General features: G+C 38.4%; 1 protein-coding gene across 1 annotated transcript in view; it reads left to right on the top strand.

Annotated features, from left to right (window-relative positions):
• Nucleotides 1-22,010, top strand: part of PLCH1 (phospholipase C eta 1) — a 458,827-nt gene that overhangs the window by 202,434 nt on the left and 234,383 nt on the right. Inside the window, exon 4 of the mRNA XM_053710072.1 lies at nt 11,373-11,616. Coding sequence (XP_053566047.1) covers nt 11,373-11,616 — 244 coding nt within the window. The remainder of the gene's footprint in view (nt 1-11,372; nt 11,617-22,010) is intronic.

Below are 22,010 nucleotides of genomic sequence, written 5' to 3'. Positions count from 1 at the left end.
GTATTTAGTCAGCCACCAATTGTGCAAGTTCTCCCACTTAAGAAGATGAGAGAGGCCTGTAATTTTCATCATAGGTATACCTCAACTATGAGAGACAAAATGTGGAAACAAATCCAGACAATCACATTGTCTGATTTGGAAAGAATTTATTTGCAAATTATTGTGGAAAATAAGTATTTGGTCAATATCAAAAGTTCATCTCAATACTTTGTTATATATCCTTTGTTGGCAATGACAGAGGTCAAACGTTTTCTGTAAGTCTTCACAAGGTTATCACACTCTGTTGCTGGTATGTTGGCCCATTCCTGCATGCAGATCTCCTCTAGAGCAGTGATGTTTTGGATCTGTCGCTGGGCAACATGGACTTTAAACTCCCTCCAAAGGTTTTCTATGGGGTTGAGATCTTGAGATCTGGAGACTGGCTAGGCCACTCCAGGACCTTAAAATGCTTCTTACGAAGCCACTCCTTCATTGCCCGGGCGATGTGTTTGGGATCATTGTCATGCTGAAAGACCCAGCTACGTTTTACCTTCAATGCCCTTGCTGATGGAAGGAGGTTTGCACTCAAAATCTCACAATACATGGCCCCATTCATTCTTTCATGTACACAGATCAGTCGTCCTGTTCCCTTTGCAGAGAAACAGCCCCAAAGCATGATGTTGCCACCCCCATACTTCACAGTAGGTATGGTGTTCTTTGGTTGCAACTCAGCATTCTCTCTCCTCCAAACACGACGAGTTGTGTTTCTACCAAACAGTTCTACTTTGGTTTCATCTGACCATATGACATTCTCCCAATCCGCTTCTGGATCATCCAAATGCTCTCTAGCATACTTCAGACGGGCCCGGACATGTACTGACTTAAGCAGGGGGACACGTCTGGCACTGCAGGATCTGACTCCCTGGCGGCGTAGTGTGTTACTGATGGTAGCCTTTGTTATGTTGTTCCCAGCTCTCTGCAGGTCATTTACGAGGTCCCCCTGTGTGGTTTTGGGATGTTTGCTCACCGTTCTTGTGATCATTTTGACCCCACGGGGTGAGATCTTGCGTGGAGCCCCAGATCAAGGGAGATTATCAGTGGTCTTGTATGTCTTCCATTTTCTAATTATTGCTCCCACAGTTGATTTCTTCACACCAAGCTGCTTGCCTATTGCAGATTCAGTCTTCCCAGCCTGGTGCAGGTCTACAATTTTGTTTCTGGTGTTCTTCAACAGCTCTTTGGTCTTCACCATAGTGGAGTTTGGAGTGTGACTGTTTGAGGTTGTGGACAGGTGTCTTTTATACTAATAACAAGTTCAAACAGGTGCCATTAATACAGGTAATGAGTGGAGGACAGAGGAGCCTCTTAAAGAAGAAGATACAGGTCTGTGAGAGCCAGAAATCTTGCTTGTTTGTAGGTGACCAAATACTTATTTTCCACCATAATATGCAAATAAATTCTTTCCAAATCAGACAATGTGATTGTCTGGATTTGTTTCCACATTTTGTCTCTCATAGTTGAGGTATACCTATGATGAAAATTACAGGCCTCTCTCATCTTCTTAAGTGGGAGAACATGCACAATTGGTGGCTGACTAAATAATTTTTTGCCCCACTGTATATATAAAAATAAAAGAACACAATGACGCCTTTAAAAAAACATCCTTTAATTTACCCCCAACTCTTTAAAGACCCTCTACGGAGTTCCCTACCAATTGAAGACCTCATAATTGGCTTCCTCCCGTTAAAGTCCCCATACACTAAAATAAAGTCAGCACACAGGAAGCCCTTTTCATTAAATTCGAAGCTCCATTGTGACAGTCAAAGCAAGCTCATAAAAGTGTTTAATGGAAGTATAACCAATTACAAATTGCTTTAACAGTTTTTCCTAACTTTTTTCTCGTTATAAATATAAACTAGATTAGAATGCTCATAGTTGTATGTAGTTTTTTTAATTTTATTTTTCTACTTGTTCCCAATGAGCGTTGTTCTACCATCTGCATAATCTTCTACAAAATTCATATTAACTTTTGCGTTGAGTTTTTCCCTTTAATTCTTCTAATTTACAATGCTATAAAATTAAATGTCCCTAGAGTATATCATTATCTAAAAATAGCGTACTCTTTCTTAAATAAAGAATGATAACTCTGACTTTGATGTTCAGACTGCGCTCTGTAATTACATTTCATAGCATTTAACCAAAGGGAACAGCAAGCTTTAAACCCTCTTGCTTTAACTTTTACTTGTTAGTCATTTATGAATAAAATATTCCTTTTATTGCTGTTCTGGCCTACATCTATATCTGTCCATGTATACCATACTAACATTTTTATGACATACAAATGCAAAATGGTTTTAACACGTTTAAATTATTTAAAGGCTTCCCTCAGGCAACAAAAATAATCAAGCAGTTTTGTAAGAATTTATATCTGTGTCATGTCCAGGATAGGGCAGTGTTTCTCGATTCTAGCTTTCAGGGCACACTAAAAGGCCAAATTTTCAGGATTACCTTGGGTGAGAGTAGGTTAATAACCATAGTTTATAATTAGCGGATTATTTAATCAGTGCTCTCTTTAAGATATAATGAAAATCCTGTTAGTGTGCCCTGGGGAATAAAAAGGAGAAACACTAAAATAAGTCAGCAGTTACAACTGAGCAGTATTACATTAACCTCTTCACAACCTTAGGACGTTCCATGCCGTCCTTACAGCACTGGGTTTTAACGCCGTTAGGATGGCTTGCCGCCTCCTCCTTTTGTTTAATGCAAAATCAGATTGGGGGTGGGATGTGTCCCCCATGATCCCGTCCCAGCCTTCAAATCATGTGATTTAATTTTTCATTGCATTGACGATTAGGGATGGGCGAATGTTTCGCAACATTCGAAAAACGGCACGAATTTTAACACATTCGTTCCTTCGAATCGAATTTCGAATGTTTACATAACATTCTAACATTCGATTTTCGAATGTTCGGTTTCGAATTTTACGATTACATTCGAAAATATTCGAATTCGAAAAATTCGAATTTAGATTGTAATAGTATTTCTAATGCTTTTTCTTTAAATGTAATATTCAAATTATGCAATATTCGAATTCGAAAAATTCGAATTTAGATTGTAATAGTATTTCTAATGCTTTTTCTTTAAATGTAATATTCGAATTCTGCAATATTCGAATTCGAAAAATTCGAATTTAGATTGTAATAGTATTTCTAATACTTTTTCTTTAAATGTAATATTCGAATTATGCAATACGTGTATTCGAATTCGAAAAATTCGAATTTAGATTGTAATAGTATTTCTAATGCTTTTTCTTTAAATGTAATATTCGAATTATGCAATACGTGTATTCGAATTCGAAAAATTCGAATTTAGATTGTAATAGTATTTCTAATGCTTTTTCTTTAAATGTAATATTCGAATTATGCAATACGTGTATTCGAATTTGAAAAATTCGAATTTAGATTGTAATAGTATTTCTAATGCTTTTTCTTTAAATGTAATATTCGAATTATGCAATATTCGAATTCGAAAAATTCGAATTTAGATTGTAATAGTATTTCTAATGCTTTTTCTTTAAATGTAATATTCGAATTATGCAATACGTGTATTCGAATTCGAAAAATTCGAACTTAGATTGTAATAGTATTTCTAATGCTTTTTCTTTAAATGTAATATTCGAATTATGCAATACGTGTATTCGAATTCGAAAAATTCAAATTTAGATTGTAATAGTATTTCTAATGCTTTTAAATGTAATATTCGAATTATGCAATATTCGAATTTGAAAAATTCGAATTTATATTCGAATTTGAAAAATTCGAATTTATATTCGAATTCGAAAAATTCGAATTTCGAATGTAGACATTCGATATAATTATAAACATTCGAATTCGAAAGTGACATTCGAAAACTGTAAATAACATTCGATTTTTGAATTTTTAAGAATATTCGTTCTTATCGACATTCGAATTTAGAATTCGAATTTCGGTAATAACATTCGTTCTACATTCGAAATTCAAAAATTTGCACATTCGCCCATCCCTATTGACGATCATGTGATTTTATTTTTCAAGCAAGTGTTTATATTGGAACTTTGTTCCGATGTTAACCACTTGCTCCAGCATGAAGGGGTTAACTCTTTCATGGCAGGTTACATTTGTCTACATCGGAACAACAATGCACAATCACGAGATTTCAATGATGGGATCGGGTCAGGGGGGCGAGCCTACAACACTAGGCATGCCCACCATTACCCGATCCTATTCAGGAAGCGCCATTGGCTTCAGTAGAGCCAAACGGCTAGGACGTTCCATGCCATCCTAACGGTGCTAAAGCCCAATGCAGTTAGGATGACATGGAACGTCCCAACATTGGGAAGAGGTTAAATTAAAGGCTACATTAGCCTTTATTTATTTATGTTTTTTTGTGTGCCAATATCAGCGAAAGTAAACAAACAGCTAAAGTTGCATTTCTGAATACTGTGCAAGCCTGGTACTCACATGGGTTAAATTAATCTTGAAAACCTGGCATTCATTTAAAAATACAATTAGAGACCTTTATAATAAATAAAATGTCTATTTAATGACTGCAAAACAACTCTGTGGGATCAATTTATGTAGGTGCCAGCGGACATCATCCGATATAGCATACGCTCTCGGCATTTATCATTGCACCAGCAGTTCTTGTGAACTGCTGGTGCAATACCGCCCCCTGCAGAATCGTGGCCAATCGGCCACTAGCAGGGGGTGTCAATCAACCCGATTGTATTCGATCGGGCTGATTGCTGTGGTGGCGGATGAGTTAAGGAGCAGCGGTCTTAGGACCGCTGCTTCTTAACTTCCGCTTTAGGAGAAAGTCGACCCCTTTGTATTAATGAGGACAGTAACAAGACACAAAGAATAGTAAAGTTAATTAAATTCACTAATAAGTTAGTGAGAACCTCCGTAATTCCTTTGTTATCCTAGTAACTGATGCAATCTTTAGTAAATGATTATTATTATGATTCAGATAGAGCAATGTAATTTTTAAACATCTATCCAGTTTACTTCTGTTATATAATTTGCTTTGCTCAGTTGGTATCCTTTGTTGAAAAGCATTCCTAAGTAGGTTCAAGAGCAGCTCATCTGATGTGTTCAGCTAGCTACTAGTAGTTCATTGCTACTCTTCAATAAAGGTTGCCAAGAGAATGAAGCAAATATCATAATAGAATTAATGTAATGGTGAACTCTCCCCTTTATAAAAACAAATCCAGACTATTAGTGATATTTTAGATGGAGTTTAATTCATCAGTTGTAATGAAGATGTGCTGTGTTACTTTTTAAAATAGATATGAAATGCAAATACCCAGTGCTTTGCTGTTCATTTCAAAAGTCAATTTTTCTGTGAGCTAAAGGTCTGCATTGTTCTCCAATCAGTGTTCTAGCTTCAACAAATGGCGCCTAAAGGGGAGAGCATGGATTGGAGAACAGTTCAAATCTTTAGTTCACAGAAAAATTGACTTTTGAAGTGGGTGGTGGAGCGTGGGGCATTTAAATTTCATATCTATATTAAAAAGTAAGTTATAGCGCATCTTCATTACAACTGATGAATTAAACTCCATCTAAAATATTACTAACATTCTGGAACTTTGGAAAGTTATTAAAATTGTATTTTCTACCTGAATCATGAAAGAAAAAATTTGGGTTTTGTGTCCCTTTAATATTGATGTTTACTATATTGCATTCTAAAGGTTAGAAAATTAAAAATAGAAACACTATTACAGACAGTTACAGCCTTAGGTTCACTAACAATGTAAAAGTATTTTAGTGAAATAAATGTAAGTTTCTATGTTATCATGCAGATAACAGTTACTTGTCTAGATTCAGTGATAACACTTCAGCGAGACTATCCTTTGTAATGCTGTGTCATTTTATTGAGCTGATTCAATAAAGTGTGATGGAGGTTTTAAATATAAGTAATTCTATTCCATATAAAAAAGTTTCATATTTATAGATTCCTTTAGAATTGAATAGTCTTTATTATCTCTGCAGACTTTTTTTTTAATTCATATGGTACTCTTCACATATACCATTCCCTAAAGCTAGGGTTGCCACCTCGGCCATGTTTTCCTGGACACTTATGAGTTACAGATGCTGTAGGGTGTACAGGGAGGAACATGTATTGTCCTGTTCTTCAGCACTATTCATGTGATGTCCAAAGGCACAATACATGCTCCTCCCTGTTTACCCTGCAGCATGAATAACTCATAAGTGTCTGGGAAAACATGGCCGCGGTGGCCACCGTACCTAAAGTTATGGGGTCAATTTACTAAATGCCGGGCGGACATGATTCGATGTAGCAAATCATTTCCGCCCTGCATCGCTAAATGCAGACAGTGTATGCGCAAGCATTTCACAAGAAATGCTTGTGCTATGCCACCCCCTGCACATTTGTGGCCAATCGGCCACTGGCAAGGGTTTCAATCATCCCGATCATATTGGATCGGGATGATTGCACTCTGCCACCGCTGCTTCTTAAGTTTCCGAATCGCCGTAAACTACGGGCGGAGAAAGCAACATCTGCTGCTTGTTAAATCTACCCTAAGGGGCCTATTTAACAAGGTGCAGAAGGACATGATCCGATATTGCGGATCATGTGCGCCGCACATCGATAAATGCAGACAGCGTACGGTGTCGACATTTATCATTGCACCAGCAGTTCTTGTGAACTGCTGATGCCGCCCCCTGCAGATTCGCAGCCAATCGGCCGCTAGCAGGGGGGGTCAATCAACCCGATCGTATTGGATCTGGTTGATTTCTTGCGAGTTCTGTCCACCTCCTCAGAGCAGTCGGACAGGTTATGGAGCAGTGGTCTTTAGACCGCTGCTTCATAACTTGTGTTTCTGGCGAGCCTGAAGGCTCGCCAGAAACACAGGGCTTCAAGCTCCATACATGTCCCAAAGTCTTCTCTGCATGACTGGAGGCTGCTGGATAAAAATATATATTATAAAATATATTTATGATAAAATCAGGTAGTATCAGCACATTGGCACTTTAATGGGACAATATTGTATCATAAAATGTTTAACTATATGTATAAGTATGTTATGAATTTTTGCTTACTTACGGCTAGATTTAGAGTTCGGCGGTAAAAGGGCTGTTAACGCTCCGCGGGTTTTTTTCTGGCCGCACCATAAATTTAACTCTGGTATCGAGAGTTCAAACAAATGCTGCGTTAGGCTCCAAAAAAGGAGCGTAGGGCATATTTAGCGCAAATGCAACTCTCGATACCAGAGTTGCTTACGGACGCGGCCGGCCTCAAAAACGTGCTCGTGCACGATTCTCCCATAGGAAACAATGGGGCTGTTTGAGCTGAAAAAAAACCAATCAGATTGAGCTCGCATTCTATTGGCTGATCGGAACAGCCAATAGAATGCGAGCTCAATCTGATTGGCTGATTGGATCAGCCAATCGGATTGAACTTGATTCTGATTGGCTGATTCCATCAGCCAATCAGAAAATTCCTACCTTAATTCCGATTGGCTGATAGAATCCTATCAGCCAATCGGAATTCGAGGGACGCCATCTTGGATGACGTCCCTTAAAGGAACCGTCATTCGTCGTCTAGTCGTCGGAAGAAGAGGATGGATCCGCGCTGGAGGTCTTCAAGATGGAGCCGGTCGTCATCGGATGGAAGAACATAGAAGATGCCGCTTGGAGAAGATGTTTGCCGGTCCGGATGTCCTCTTCTTGCCGGATAGGAGGAAGACTTTGGAGCACCGGATTATGGATCGCCAACCCCCGCTTGGGTTGGATGAAGATCTTGGAGCCAGGACGGATCGGTGATACCTGGATGGTGAAGACAAGGTAGGAAGATCTTCAGGGGATTAGTGTTAGGTTTATTTAAGGGGGTTTGGGTTAGATTAGGGGTATGTGGGTGGTGGGTTGTAATGTTGGGGGGGGGGGTATTGTATGTTTTATTTTACAGGCAAAGGAGCTGAAATTCATGGGGCATGCCCCGCAAAGGGCCTTGTTCAGGGCTGGTAAGGTAAAAGAGCTTGTAATTTTTGTATTTTAGAATAGGGTAGGGAATTTTTTATTTTGGGGGTCTTTGTTATTTTATTAGGGGGCTTAGAGTAGGTGTAATTAGTTTAAAATTGTTGTAATATTTTTCTTATGTTTGTAAATATTTTTTTATTTTCTGTAACTTAGTTCTTTTTTATTTTTTGTACTTTAGATAGTTTATTTAATTGTATTTATTTGTAGCAATTGTGTTTAATTAATTTATTGATAGTGTAGTGTTGGGTTAATTGTAGGTAATTGTAGGTAGTTTATTTAATTATTTTATTGATAGGGTAGTGTTAGGTTTAATTATATCTTAGGTTAGGATTTATTTTACAGGTAAATTTGTAATTATTTTAACTAGGTAACTATTAAATAGTTCTTAACTATTTAATAGCTATTGTACCTGGTTAAAATAAATACAAAGTTACCTGTAAAATAAATATTAATCCTAAAATAGCTATAATATAAATGTAATTTATATTGTAGCTATATTAGGATTTATTTTACAGGTAAGTATTTAGCTTTAAATAGGAATCATTTATTTAATAAGAGTTAATTTATTTCGTTAGATAAAAATTATATTTAACTTAGGGGGGTGTTAGTGTTAGGGTTAGACTTAGCTTTAGGGGTTAATACATTTATTAGAATAGCGGTGAGCTCCGGTCGGCAGATTAGGGGTTAATAATTGAAGGTAGGTGTCGGCGATGTTAGGGAGGGCAGATTAGGGGTTAATACTATTTATGATAGGGTTAGTGAGGCGGATTAGGGGTTAATAACTTTATTATAGTAGCGCTCAGGTCCGCTCGGCAGATTAGGGGTTAATAAGTGTAGGTAGGTGTCGGTGACGTTGTGGGGGGCAGATTAGGGGTTAATAAATATAACATAGGGGTCGGCGATGTTAGGGGCAGAAGATTAGGGGTACATAGGGATAACGTAGGTGGCGGCGCTTTGCGGTCGGAAGATTAGGGGTTAATTATTTTAAGTAGCTTGCGGCGACGTTGTGGGGGGCAAGTTAGGGGTTAATAAATATAATATAGGGGTCGGCGGGGTTAGGGGCAGCAGATTAGGGGTACATAAGTATAACGTAGGTGGCGGTCGGCAGATTAGGGGTTAAAAATTTTAATCGAGTGGCGGCGATGTGGGGGGACCTCGGTTTAGGGGTACATAGGTAGTTTATGGGTGTTAGTGTACTTTAGGGTACAGTAGTTAAGAGCTTTATAAACCGGCGTTAGCCAGAAAGCTCTTAACTCCTGCTTTTTTCAGGCGGCTGGAATCTTGTCGTTAGAGCTCTAACGCTCACTGCAGAAACGACTCTAAATACCAGCGTTAGAAAGATCCCATTGAAAAGATAGGCTACGCAAATGGCGTAGGGGGATCTGCGGTATGGAAAAGTCGCGGCTGTAAAGTGAGCGTTAGACCCTTTAATCACTGACTCCAAATACCAGCGGGCGGCCAAAACCAGCGTTAGGAGCCTCTAACGCTGGTTTTGACGGCTACCGCCGAACTCTAAATCTAGGCCTAAGTTTTGCAGAAACAACTCCCTAGAGAGGTCAAAAAACTAATTGCCCACATTAGCTAATAGCTGCATACCAGACAATCACTGCTTAGAGCAGTGGACAAACTGATTTACAGCCAATCCTGATTTTCCACAAATTAAAGGGACAGTATACACTCATTTACATATAGCTGCATGTAATAGACACTACTATAAAGAATAAGATGCACAGATACTGAAATAAAAATCCAGTATAAAATGGTTCAAAAACTTACTTCGAAGCTGCCAGTTTAGCTCTGTTGAAAAGATAGCTGGAAAGCCCACTGCAAGTGGGAAATAAGACACTCCCCCCTCCCCCTTCTTTTGCATATGAAAAGACCCTTTACACAAACAGGAGCAAGCTGGAGAAGATAGCTGACGGTATTCAAATAAAACTTTGGGGCTTGGTTAGGCGTCTGAAAATCAGAGCAATGTTATTTAAAAATAAGCAAAACTATACATTTTTAAAAAAAACAAACTTTATGGGCTTTATAAATAGATCATCTACAAAACATTTATGCAAAGAAAAAATGAGTGTATAATGGCCCTTTAAGATACTCAGTAGCGTTTTTACGTAGTTTTGTAAATCATTAATAATGTTTTAAATGCTTTTAAAAACATTTTTTTAATGTAGGTCTTTTGCAATTGCGTACTTAATTGCTGATATAAACTATTATTATTATTATCATTTATTTGTAGAGCACCAACAGATGGTTGATATGCCAGGTAATATTTATAGGGAACTATTCATATTTAAACTATGCAGATAGTAAAATGTCTCTTATTTTTTTCCCTACACTTTCAAGAATGTTTAAAGGAAGGTGATTAAAACGGACATTCTGGTACAAAATAAAATGCTCTCATTTTTTAAACTTTTTTCATGTGATGAACTGTTTTAAAAGGGCGAAACATATGGTCAGAGGTGCAAGCATTGAAAACCACACTCCGTTTCAGATGAGGAGGATACGGGCAGCGAGGGACACTGAACCCAAATTTTTCTTTCGTGATTCAGATAGAGCATACAATTTTAAGCAACTTTCTAATTTATTCCTATTATCAAATTGTCTTCTTTCTCAATGTATCTTTATTTGAAAAGGAAGAATGTAAGTTAAGATGCCGGACCTTTTTGGTGAATAACTTGGGTTGTTCTTGCTAATTGGTGGATAAAGTCACCCACCAATAAACAAGTGCTGTCCAGAGTCTGAACCAAAAATTGGCTGGCTCCTTAGCTTAGATGCCTTCTTTTTCAAACAAAGATAGCAAGAGAACAAAAAAATGATAATAGGAGTAAATGAGAAAGTGGCTTAAAATTGCATGCTCTATCTGAATCATGAAAGAAAAAAATTGGGTTCAGTGTTCCGTTAATGACTAATACGGGCATTTAAACAGGGGCACGATGGGTATACAGGTCACATCTATTGGATGACTTATTTATATTGATAATACTGTAAAAGCTCTTGTAATACATTTAATAATAATTGATCTAGTAGAAAGTGTTTTTTTTTCCACAATTTAATTTTTCTTACAGTTTACATGCACCTTATTTGATTGTTTACTGTTCTAAATATATTGTATTAGCTTAGCCTTCATGTATTTTTATTTTGTCTGTGTTTTGTAGAGAATATATCAGGAAGGTTTTTTGCTCTGTATGTCTGCAGCTTTCTATGTTGTAGTGTAACTACTTAGTATCCAAGGGGTTAAGCATCATTGATAGGCAGAACAGTTATTCAGTGAAAGCAATGATGCATTTGATGAGTGGTAAATAGTGAGCCCCTGAGTATTTGATCTCAAGCTTGTTTGTCTTTTTCTCATTGCAGTTATAATTGATTCAATTTACAAAGTCACTGAAGGGCGGCAATCAGAAATATTCCACCGCCATGCAGAAGGGAACTTTGACCCCAGTTGTTGTTTTACCATATATCATGGAAACCATATGGAGTCTCTTGATTTGATAACATCCAATCCTGAGGAGGCTCGGACTTGGATTACGGGGTTGAAATATTTGATGGCTGGAATTAGTGATGAAGATTCTCTTGCTAAACGGCAAAGAACACATGATCAATATCCTTTTCACTGTTGTTCCTCTCATGTTTAATGTTGCTTCAGAATACAAAACTAACCCAGTGGAATTTTCAGTTAGCTCATTCAACATTGTCTTATCCAAATGTTCTAAGGATGTAAATGTGATGCTACAAGAGCAAAATTCAAGTGAAAAATGCATAGTACAGTGATACAGTGTTATCTAATTTCAGCTAATCGGACCTCTATACACACTTTGTAAGTGTATATATTTAGTTAGTGTAAGTCCTTATAATGCTCAGATATGAACCCCACCCCATTAAAAATAGTATTTGGTTTACATTGTTAACAATATTTAATTATATCATATTGTTAATTTACTATGTATAAATAATATCAATTACAACATGTAATTTTGCATTATTGACTTTAGATAACTATACTTAAAGGGATAGTATAGTCGAAATTAAATTTTCATGATTCAGATAGAGCATGCAATTTTAAGCAACTTTCTAATTTACTCCTATTATCAAGCCGGCCCATTTTTAGTTCAGCACCTGGGTAGCGCTTGCTGATTGGTGTCTTAAAGGGACAATCTAGGCCTAAATAAACTTTCATGATTCAGATAGAGCATGTAATTTTAAACAATTTTCCAATTAACTTTTATCACCAATTTTGCTTTGTTCTCTTGGTATTCTTAGTTGAAAGCTTAACCTAGGAGGTTCATATGCTAATTTCTTAGACCTTGAAGGCCACCTCTTTTCAGAATGCATTTTAACAGTTTTTCACCACTAGAGGGTGTTAGTTCATGTATTTCATGTAGATAACATTGCTTGTGCACGTGAAGTTATCTGGGAGCAGGCACTGATTGTCTAAACTGCAAGTCTGTCAAAAGAACTGAAATAAAGGGGCAGTTTGCAGAGTCTTAGATACAAGGTTAAAAGTATATTAATATAACTGTGTTGGTTATGCAAAACTAGGGAATGGGTAATAAAGGGATTATCTATCTTTTAAAACAATAAAAATTCTGGTGTAGACTGTCCCTTTAATGTAGCCATCCAGTCAACAAGTGCTACCCAGGTCTAAACCAAAAATGGGCTGGCTCCTAAGCTTACTTTCAAGCTTTTTAAATAAAGATACCAAGAGAACGAAGAAAAATTGATAATAGGAGTAAATTAGAAAGTTGCTTAAAACTGCATGCTCTATCTGAATCATGAAAGTTTATTTTTGAATAGACTATCCCTTTAACTCCCGCCAAAGGGTTAAGCACATCAGCAAGAGCCCCTCGTGGGAGCCACCAGCAAGCAGGATATGGATGGTCAGCAAATCAAGAGTGGCAGTCACACAACCCACCAATTTACCAGCTGTATCCTGCTTGAGAACTTCCAAAGTAAAACCAGGGACTGCCTACACTTACCCTACCTGTGCCCATGGTTCGTATAGACCACGTGACACCCACATCTCTGCTCACACTACATTCTGTACAAAAACTGCAGGTAAGTTAAAGAAGATTATTATACAATAAAGAATGTAATAGAATTCAGAGTATTTGTGATTGATAAGGGCTAGGTCTGGAAATGCTGCTTACTGGTTGTACTTGTATGAACTTTTTTTAGCAGTTAGCAGAAACAAGAGTAATGGAGATATATTATGAGCGTGATTTACATAGTTATTAGATGATCTTGGGTACTGGCAGGTAAACAATGCAGCGAAAGAGTTAATTGTGACATACCTTCTGTTTTATTCCTACTCATAACAGTAGTTATTAACCTATACAAAATTGTTTTCCAGCATTATGAGACATTTTTTTAAAATCACTAGGGAACTGGTGATCTAAAGCTATCTGCTCATGCGAGATTATTTAAGAAGTCTCTTCCTCAGTGTGAGATCCTCAGAGAATTTTATAAAAGCAATCTTTATCTTGAAAGCTGTTTATCTTGCTAGGCAGTTTCTGGATTTCAAGGTAAGACACATGCATTACAATATAATGCTCAAAAAAAGCCCCCAAAGATGTTCATGTGAATTCTCACCATGCCAGGTGTTTTTAACCCTAGGTGTTTAACGCATGAGTCAGATGCTAGAGAGTAGCGCACTGCAGCCAGAAAGAACGGTGGTGTTTAATGTTTTATTGTTACATGGAAACATGATGTATTTACAGCAAGAGGTGAACACTCTGGGGACGATTTATTATAGTGTGAGCGGACATGCTCCGCTGTAGAGGATCATGTCCGCCGCACATCGATAGATGCTGACAGTATACGCTGTCTCCATTTATCATTGCACAAGCATTTCTAGTGAAATGCTTGTGCAATGCTGCCCCCTGCACATTCGCGGCCAATCGACCACTAGCAGGGGGTGTCAATCAACCCGATCATATCCGATCGGGCTGATTGCTGTCCGCCACCTCAGAGGTGGCGGACAAGTTAAGGAGCAGCGGTCTTACGACCGCTGCTTCTTAATTTCCACTTCAGGCGGACCTGAAGCGGAGTGGGTCGGAAGCAGCATCCGCTGTTTCATAAATAGACCCTTCTGGGTTAGATTACAGTTGGAGCTCAAGGCTCACTCGTGTTGGTGCAAAAATGTGCATTTTTGGGCACAACTGAAAACTACTAATATTACAAATGGGTAGTAAATGCGTCCACGAGGTTGCGATCATGTTTTGTGCATCGGTAAACACTGCATACTTAGACCTGTGGTTAAGTGAAAAAGTTACACAAACACCTCAAAAATACATTATAATGTACAGTAACACTCGTATTAACTCTGTCTGATAAAAATTGTTTTCTAAAAATATTGCACGGATAAGTGATAAGGGCTCAAAGTAAGGAGATGTGAGGTGATGTGAAAAAAAGCGGCTGAAGGTGCTTTTACATAGGGATCCTATGCTACACATTTATTAACATAGAACAGAAAAAAAAACTGAGGCAAATATGTTGATTGCTGAAGCGCATATTCGGGATCCTTATGTAATCTAGCCCTAGATGTATTGAATACCAGCAGCTTTACAATAATGCAACATAGAAATTCTGGTAAGAATTAAAGGGACCTGAAACCTAAAAAAATGTTCTTTCATGATTTAGAAAGAGCATGCTATTTTAAACAACCGTCCAATTTACTTCTATTATCTCATTTGCTTCATTCTCTTAATATCCTTTGTTGAAAAGCATATCTAAATAGGCTCAGTAGCTGCTGATTGGTGGCTGCACATAGATGCCTTATGTGATTGGCTCACCTATGTGCATTTTTATTTCATCAACAAAGGATGTCTAAAGAATGATGCAAATTTGATAATAGAAGTAAATTGGAGAGTTGTTTAAAATTGTATTTTCTATCTGAATCATGAAATAAATATTCTGGGTTTCATGTTCCTTTATTCTTCATAGTTGCCATCAATAACCATATCCTGCTCCAGCTTTGCAAGGTTTAAAGACTATCGGCTAGATTTAGAGTTGGGCGGTAGCCGTGAAAACCAGCGTTAGAGGCTCCTAACGCTGGTTTTTACCGCCCTCTGATATTTGGAGTCAGTCAGGAAAGGGTCTAACGCTCACTTTACAGCTGCGACTTTTCCATACCGCAGATCCCCCTACGCCATTTGCGTATCCTATCTTTTCAATGGGATCTTTCTAACGCCGGTATTTAGAGTAGTGGCTGAAGTGAGCGTTAGAAATCTAACGACAAAACTCCAGCCGCAAAAAAAAGTCAGTAGTTAAGAGCTTTTTGGGCTAACGCCGGTTTATAAAGCTCTTAACTACTGTGCTCTAAAGTACACTAACACCCATAAACTACCTATGTACCCCTAAACCGAGGCCCCCCCACACCGCCGCCACTCTATTAAATTTTTTTAATCCCTAATCTGCCTCTCCATACACCGCCGCCAGCTACATTATCCCTATGTACCCCTAATCTGCTGCCCCTAACATCGCCGACCCCTATATTATATTTATTAACCCCTAATCTGCCCCCCCCAACGTCGCCGCTACTTTACCTACACTTATTAACCCCTAATCTGCCGACCGAACCACACCTCACTCCCGCCTCAATAACCCTATAATAAATAGTATTAACCCCTAATCTGCCCTCCCTAACATCGCCGACACCTAACTTCAAACATTAACCCCTAATCTGCCAACCGGAGCTCACCGCTATTCTAATAAATTTTTTAACCCCTAAAGCTAAGTCTAACCCTAACACTAACACCCCCCTAAATTAAATATAATTTAAATCTATTGAAATAAATTAACTCTTATTATATAAATTATTCCTATTTAAAGCTGAATACTTACCTGTAAAATAAACCCTAATATAGCTACAATATAAATTATAATTATATTGTAGCTATTTTAGGATTAATATTTATTTTACAGGCAACTTTGTAATTATTTTAAACAGGTACAATAGCTATTAAATAGTTAATAACTATTTAATAGCTAAAATAGTTAAAATAATTACAAAATTACCTGTAAAATAAATCCTAACCTAAGTTACAATTAAACCTAACACTACACTATCAATAAATTAATTAAATAAACTTTCTACAATTACCTACAATTAAACTTAACACTACACTATCAATAAATTAATTAAATAAAATACCTACAAATAACTACAATGAAATAAACTAACTAAAGTACAAAAAATAAAAAAGAACTAAGTTACAAAAAATAAAAAAAATATTTACCAACATTAGAAAAATATTACAACAATTTTAAACTAATTACACCTACTCTAAGCCCCCTAATAAAATAACAAAGACCCCCAAAATAAAAAAATGCCCTACCCTATTCTAAATTAAAAAAGTTCAGAGCTCTTTTACCTTACCAGCCCTGAAAAGGGCCCTTTGCGGGGCATGCCCCAAAGAATTCAGCTCTTTTGCCTGTAAAAAAAAAAACATACAATACCCCCCCCCAACATTACAACCCACCACCCACATACCCCTAATCTAACCCAAACCCCCCTTAAATAAACCTAACACTAAGCCCCTGAAGATCTCCCTACCTTGTCTTCACCATGCCAGGTTCACTGATTGGTCCAGAAGAGGGTCCGAAGTCTTGATCCAAGCCCAAGCGGGGGGCTGAAGAGTGACGTCCATCCTCGGGCTGAAGTCTGGATCCAAGCGGCGGCTGAAGAAGTCCATCATCGGGATGAAGTCTTCTATGAAGCAGCATCTTCAATCTTCTTTCTTCCGGAGCCATCATCTTCCAGCCGATGCGGAGCCATCCTTCTTCACCGACGGACTAACGACGAATGATGGTTCCTTTAAATGACGTCATCCAAGATGGCGTCCCTCGAATTCCGATTGGCTGATAGGATTCTATCAGCCAATCGGAATTAAGGTAGGAATATTCTGATTGGCTGATGGAATCAGCCAATCAGATTCATGTTCAATCCGATTGGCTGATCCAATCAGCCAATCAGATTGAGCTCGCATTCTATTGGCTGTTCCGATCAGCCAATAGAATGCGAGCTCAATCTGATTGGCTGATTGGATCAGCCAATCGGATTGAACTTCAATCTGATTGGCTGATTCCATCAGCCAATCAGAATTTTCCTACCTTAATTCCGATTGGCTGATAGAATCCTATCAGCCAATCGGAATTTGAGGAACGCCATCTTGGATGACGTCCCTTAAAGGAACCTTCATTCGTCGTTAGTCCGTCGGTGAAGAAGGATGGCTCCGGAAGAAAGAAGATTGAAGATGCTGCTTCATAGAAGACTTCATCCCGATGATGGACTTCTTCAGCCGCCGCTTGGATCCAGACTTCAGCCCAATGATGGATTTCTTCAGCCGCCGCTTGGATCCAGACTTCAGCCCGAGGATGGACGTCACTCTTCAGCCCCCCGCTTGGGCTTGGATCAAGACTTTGGACCCTCGGTGAACCTGGCATGGTGAAGACAAGGTAGGGAGATCTTCAGGGGCTTAGTGTTAGGTTTATTTAAGGGGGGTTTGGGTTAGATTAGGGGTATGTGGGTGGTGGGTTGTAATGTTGGGGGAGGGTATTGTATGTTTTTTTTTACAGGCAAAAGAGCTGAATTCTTTGGGGCATGCCCCGCAAAGGTCCCTTTTCAGGGCTGGTAAGGTAAAAGAGCTTTGAACTTTTTTAATTTAGAATAGGGTAGGGTATTTTTTTATTTTGGGGTTCTTTGTTATTTTATTAGGGGGCTTAGAGTAGGTGTAATTAGTTTAAAATTGTAATATTTTTCTAATGTTGGTAAATATTTTTTTATTTTTTGTAACTTAGTTCTTTTTTATTTTTTGTAATTTAGTTAGTTTATTTCATTGTAGTTATTCGTAGGTATTTTATTTAATTAATTTATTGATAGTGTAGTGTTAAGTTTAATTGTAGGTAATTGTAGGTAGTTTATTTAATTAATTTATTGATAGTGTAGTGTTAGGTTTAATTGTAACTTAGGTTAGGATTTATTTTACAGGTAATTTTGTAATTATTTTAACTATTTTAGCTATTAAATAGTTCTTAACTATTTAATAGCTGTTGTACCTGTTTAAAATAATTACAAAGTTGCCTGTAAAATAAATATTAATCCTAAAATAGCTACAATATAATTATAATTTATATTGTAGCTATATTAGGGTTTATTTTACAGGTAAGTATTTAGCTTTAAATAGGAATAAGTTATTTAATAAGAGTTAATTTATTTCGTTAGATTTAAATTATATTTAACTTAGGGGGGTGTTAGTGTTAGGGTTAGACTTAGCTTTAGGGGTTAATCCATTTATTAGGCTAGCGGCGAGATCTAATCGGCAGATTAGGGGTTAATAAGTGTAGGTAGCTGGCGGCGACGTTGTGGGGGGCAGATTAGGGGTTAATAAATATAATATAGGGGTTGGCAGTGTTAGGGGCAGCAGATTAGGGGTACATAACTATAATGTATGTTGCAGCGGTATACGGAGCGGCAGATTAGGTGTTAATAATAATATGCAGGGGTCAGCAATAGCGGGGGCGGCAGATTAGGGGTTAATAAGTGTAAGGTTAGGGGTGTTTAGACTCGGGGTACATGTTAGAGTGTTAGGTGCAGACGTAGGAAGTGTTTCCCTATAGTAAACAATGGGGCTGCGTTAGGAGCTGAACGCTGCTTTTTTGCAGGTGTTAGGTTTTTTTCTGCTCAAACAGCCCCATTGTTTTCTATGGGGGAATCGTGCACGAGCACGTTTTTGAAGCTGGTCGCGTCCGTAAGCAACGCTGGTATTTAGAGTTGCAGTGGCGGTAAATATGCTCTACGCTCCTTTTTTGGAGCCTAATGCAGCCCTTCGGTGAACTCTAAATACCAGCGGTATTTAAAAGGTGCGGGGAAAAAAAAGCACGCGTAGCTAACGCACCCCTTTGGCCGCAGAACTCTAAATCTAGCCGATAGTTACCATGTCCTGCTCCAGCTTTGCAGGGCTTAAAGACATAGTTACCAAGCGACATTGGTGTAATAATAAAATACTGTAACAAATGGAAGCAATGCGGAATCTGTTGGTGCTCTACAATACCTGATAATAATAATAAAGCACTGTATTATTTTACTAACATGTCCCATCAATAACCCTGTACTAGTAACTGTGCATTTTTCTGAAGCTCAGCCCTCCCCTAGGTCTGTGTGAATAAAATGAGCAGCTGGAAATCTGCTGTGTGAACTGAGCCTGTTGCAGATCCAGCTGGCAAAAAAAACTTGACAAGAGTCACAGAGGAATAGGCTCAGGGAGAAAGAGGTGGAAGACGGCTGCTATCATCTAGATATAGGGGAGTTTAGGGAAAACTGACACTGCTCAAGCTGAGGAATGCTTCAGTCTGGAGAACACATCATTGGTTGAGTCTGTAAAATAAGGGTATAAAACTAAAATGATCTAAGGAATGGGGGGGGGGTAAGCAAAATTCAGCTATGTAATTAGAGCCCTATGTGACCTAAATTCATGTTGGATTAATTATTGAAATATTTCTTCTTAATGACATGGCTGCCACAGAGGCTTGCAAAGTGTAGAATAGCAATGTGTGTCATTCCTGGCTGCCGAATGGTTAATCAACATAATGAACTAACAATACCATTAACCATTTCCCTGCCAGAAATCCCTATCACCTTTTGAATAAGATTTTTAGATTTCCCAATGGAGAACTATTAATGCGCAAATGACGTCTTGGTCATTAAACATTTATGGAGTTTTATTATGCCTAAGACCTTAAAATGTTTATATGCATCAACTTTTTTTTTTCTATCTACAGACCTACACTCTTTATTTGAAGTCTTTATTTTTGACATATTAAATTGCCGAATGGTTAATCAACATAATAAACTAGCAATACTATTAACCATTTCCCTGCCAGAAATCTCTATCACCTTTTGGTTAAGATATGCATAGCACACATTTTTAGATCTCTCAGTTGAATACTATTAATGCGCAAATGATGTCTTGGTCATTAAACATTTATGACATTTAATTATTCTTGAGATCTTAAAGGGCCACTAAACCCAAAATCTTTCTTATTTTACTTCATTTTTTAGATATCCTTAGTTGAAAAAAAAGCAATGTACACGGTGAGCCAATCACACAAGGCTTCTATGTGCAGCAACCAATCAGCAGCTAGATATCTAGATATGCTTTTCTGCAAAGAATATCAAGAGAATAAAACAAATTAGATAATATAAGTAAATTAGAAAGATGTTTAAAATTGCATTCTCTTTCTAAATCATGAAAGAAAAAAATGTGGGTGTCATGTCCCTTTAACATGTTTATATGCAGCAACTTTTTTTTGTCTATCTAGAGAACTACACTTTTTATTTTAAGTCTTTATTTTTGACATATTAGCAGGTTTAATTTGCAGATTTTATTTTTCACTCATGTAGCCCTTCCTGTTGAACATTTGCACCTGTATACATTCTGCAGGAGAAGTTGCCTAGGCAACTATTAGACTGGTTGGTCATGTGATCAAGTGAAACTGAAAGAAGAGTGTAAGACACAGGAGGAAGCAGACATGTCAGAGCAGTGAAGGTGTGTGTGAGGCCTGGCTGTGTGAGAGCTGCAGACTTCATCTTGTAAAGTAACAGCATTCCTCTGCTGATTTAGTGTATGCTGCCAGCTGCAGTCTGTCCCTGTTAGAGAGCTGTGGAGAAGAATGCCGACAAAGTAAATGACTGTCAGACCTTGGAGTTTTCTTTCAGCCTGTGCAGAATCCTGTCAGTGGTAAGAAGTATCCTCTCTCCTTGTCATACTGACAGGGCATTCTGTCCATCACATAAACTTATAAACAGCTCTTCCTGTGGATTGCAGTTTCCTATGAGCTGCAACTGTTTAAATGCATGTGGATTACCTTAAAGGGCCCCAACATTTATGTGCACCAACTGGTACCCATCAGCCATTAGGGTGAAGCCTGAGGGTGGGTTCGCAGGTGGTTTGGGAGGGTGCTGGGCCTGGTTAGAGAGAGTCGGTGTGTTAGTTAGCCACTGTATTTCTTGCCTTATTTTTATTTACCATAATCCTTTAATACATGTTCATACTGTTTTACTGTTATTACTGTGTGTGTTGTAGTTATTTATTATGTTCCTGTCTGGGAAACCCATTCTTGCCCTGGATGCCCAGTCAGGTGGAGGCACTGCCACAGTCATGTACCCCAACTCCCAGGTAGCGGAGACTCAGGATCAGCCTGCAGAGCACATGGAGGTAGCTGGGGTAAAGACCCACAGGGGTAATTGTGGGCCTAGGCCAAACCCCGTTACATTTGGTGGTACTGCTGAGATAAATTGGGGTACACCCAGTAAGGATCCGTTAATTCCCCGGCCCACACTCCCATTTGTAACAGATTGGGCCCAGCAACAGAAGGTACCATTGCATCATGCAGTGATGATATGCCAGGTACCTCCCTATAGTGAGATAAAACATGTCACCAAGTGCGTAGAGATTATACTGGGAATAGAGATGGTTACCATCAGAGACATCCTGCATGATTCATACGGTCAAACTTACATGTTAGTATATTCCCATGCAGATTTGAGAGGCCGTCATAGGCCTACATGTCTATACCTTCTTGAAACAGCTCCTGAAGGATGTCGCTTAGTGTACGCTCTCCCTGATAAGGAGGAAGGGGTTACACTGCAGCAACCCTCCACTATAGGCCAAAGAGACTTTAATGTATCAAGTTATTCCCAGATTCTGTCCCCTTTGTCAGAGAAACCCCCCAGGAGATTACCGGTTACCCCTGTAGAGACTGGGGCCATCCCCAAACGAAATGTCTACTTTTCCAGTGTGCAAGGGACAACTGCCCCTAAGACCCCAGATCTAGTGGTTCCCTCATCTCCAACATCCCCAAAACCAGGCGATTCCCTATTGAGAACCACAAGTTCAGGAGAGAGTAACATATCTGAAATACTGCAAAAACTCTCAGAAGCCATAGTAACAGCTACCCATACCCACAGTTACCGTAAGCTGAAAGTGTTTTCTGGGA

Source organism: Bombina bombina, chromosome 4 (genome assembly GCF_027579735.1).
Source record: "Bombina bombina isolate aBomBom1 chromosome 4, aBomBom1.pri, whole genome shotgun sequence".
NCBI lineage: Eukaryota > Metazoa > Chordata > Amphibia > Anura > Bombinatoridae > Bombina > Bombina bombina.
The sequence above is the reverse complement of the archived record's forward strand: the minus strand, read 5'-3'. Positions and strand labels throughout refer to the sequence as shown.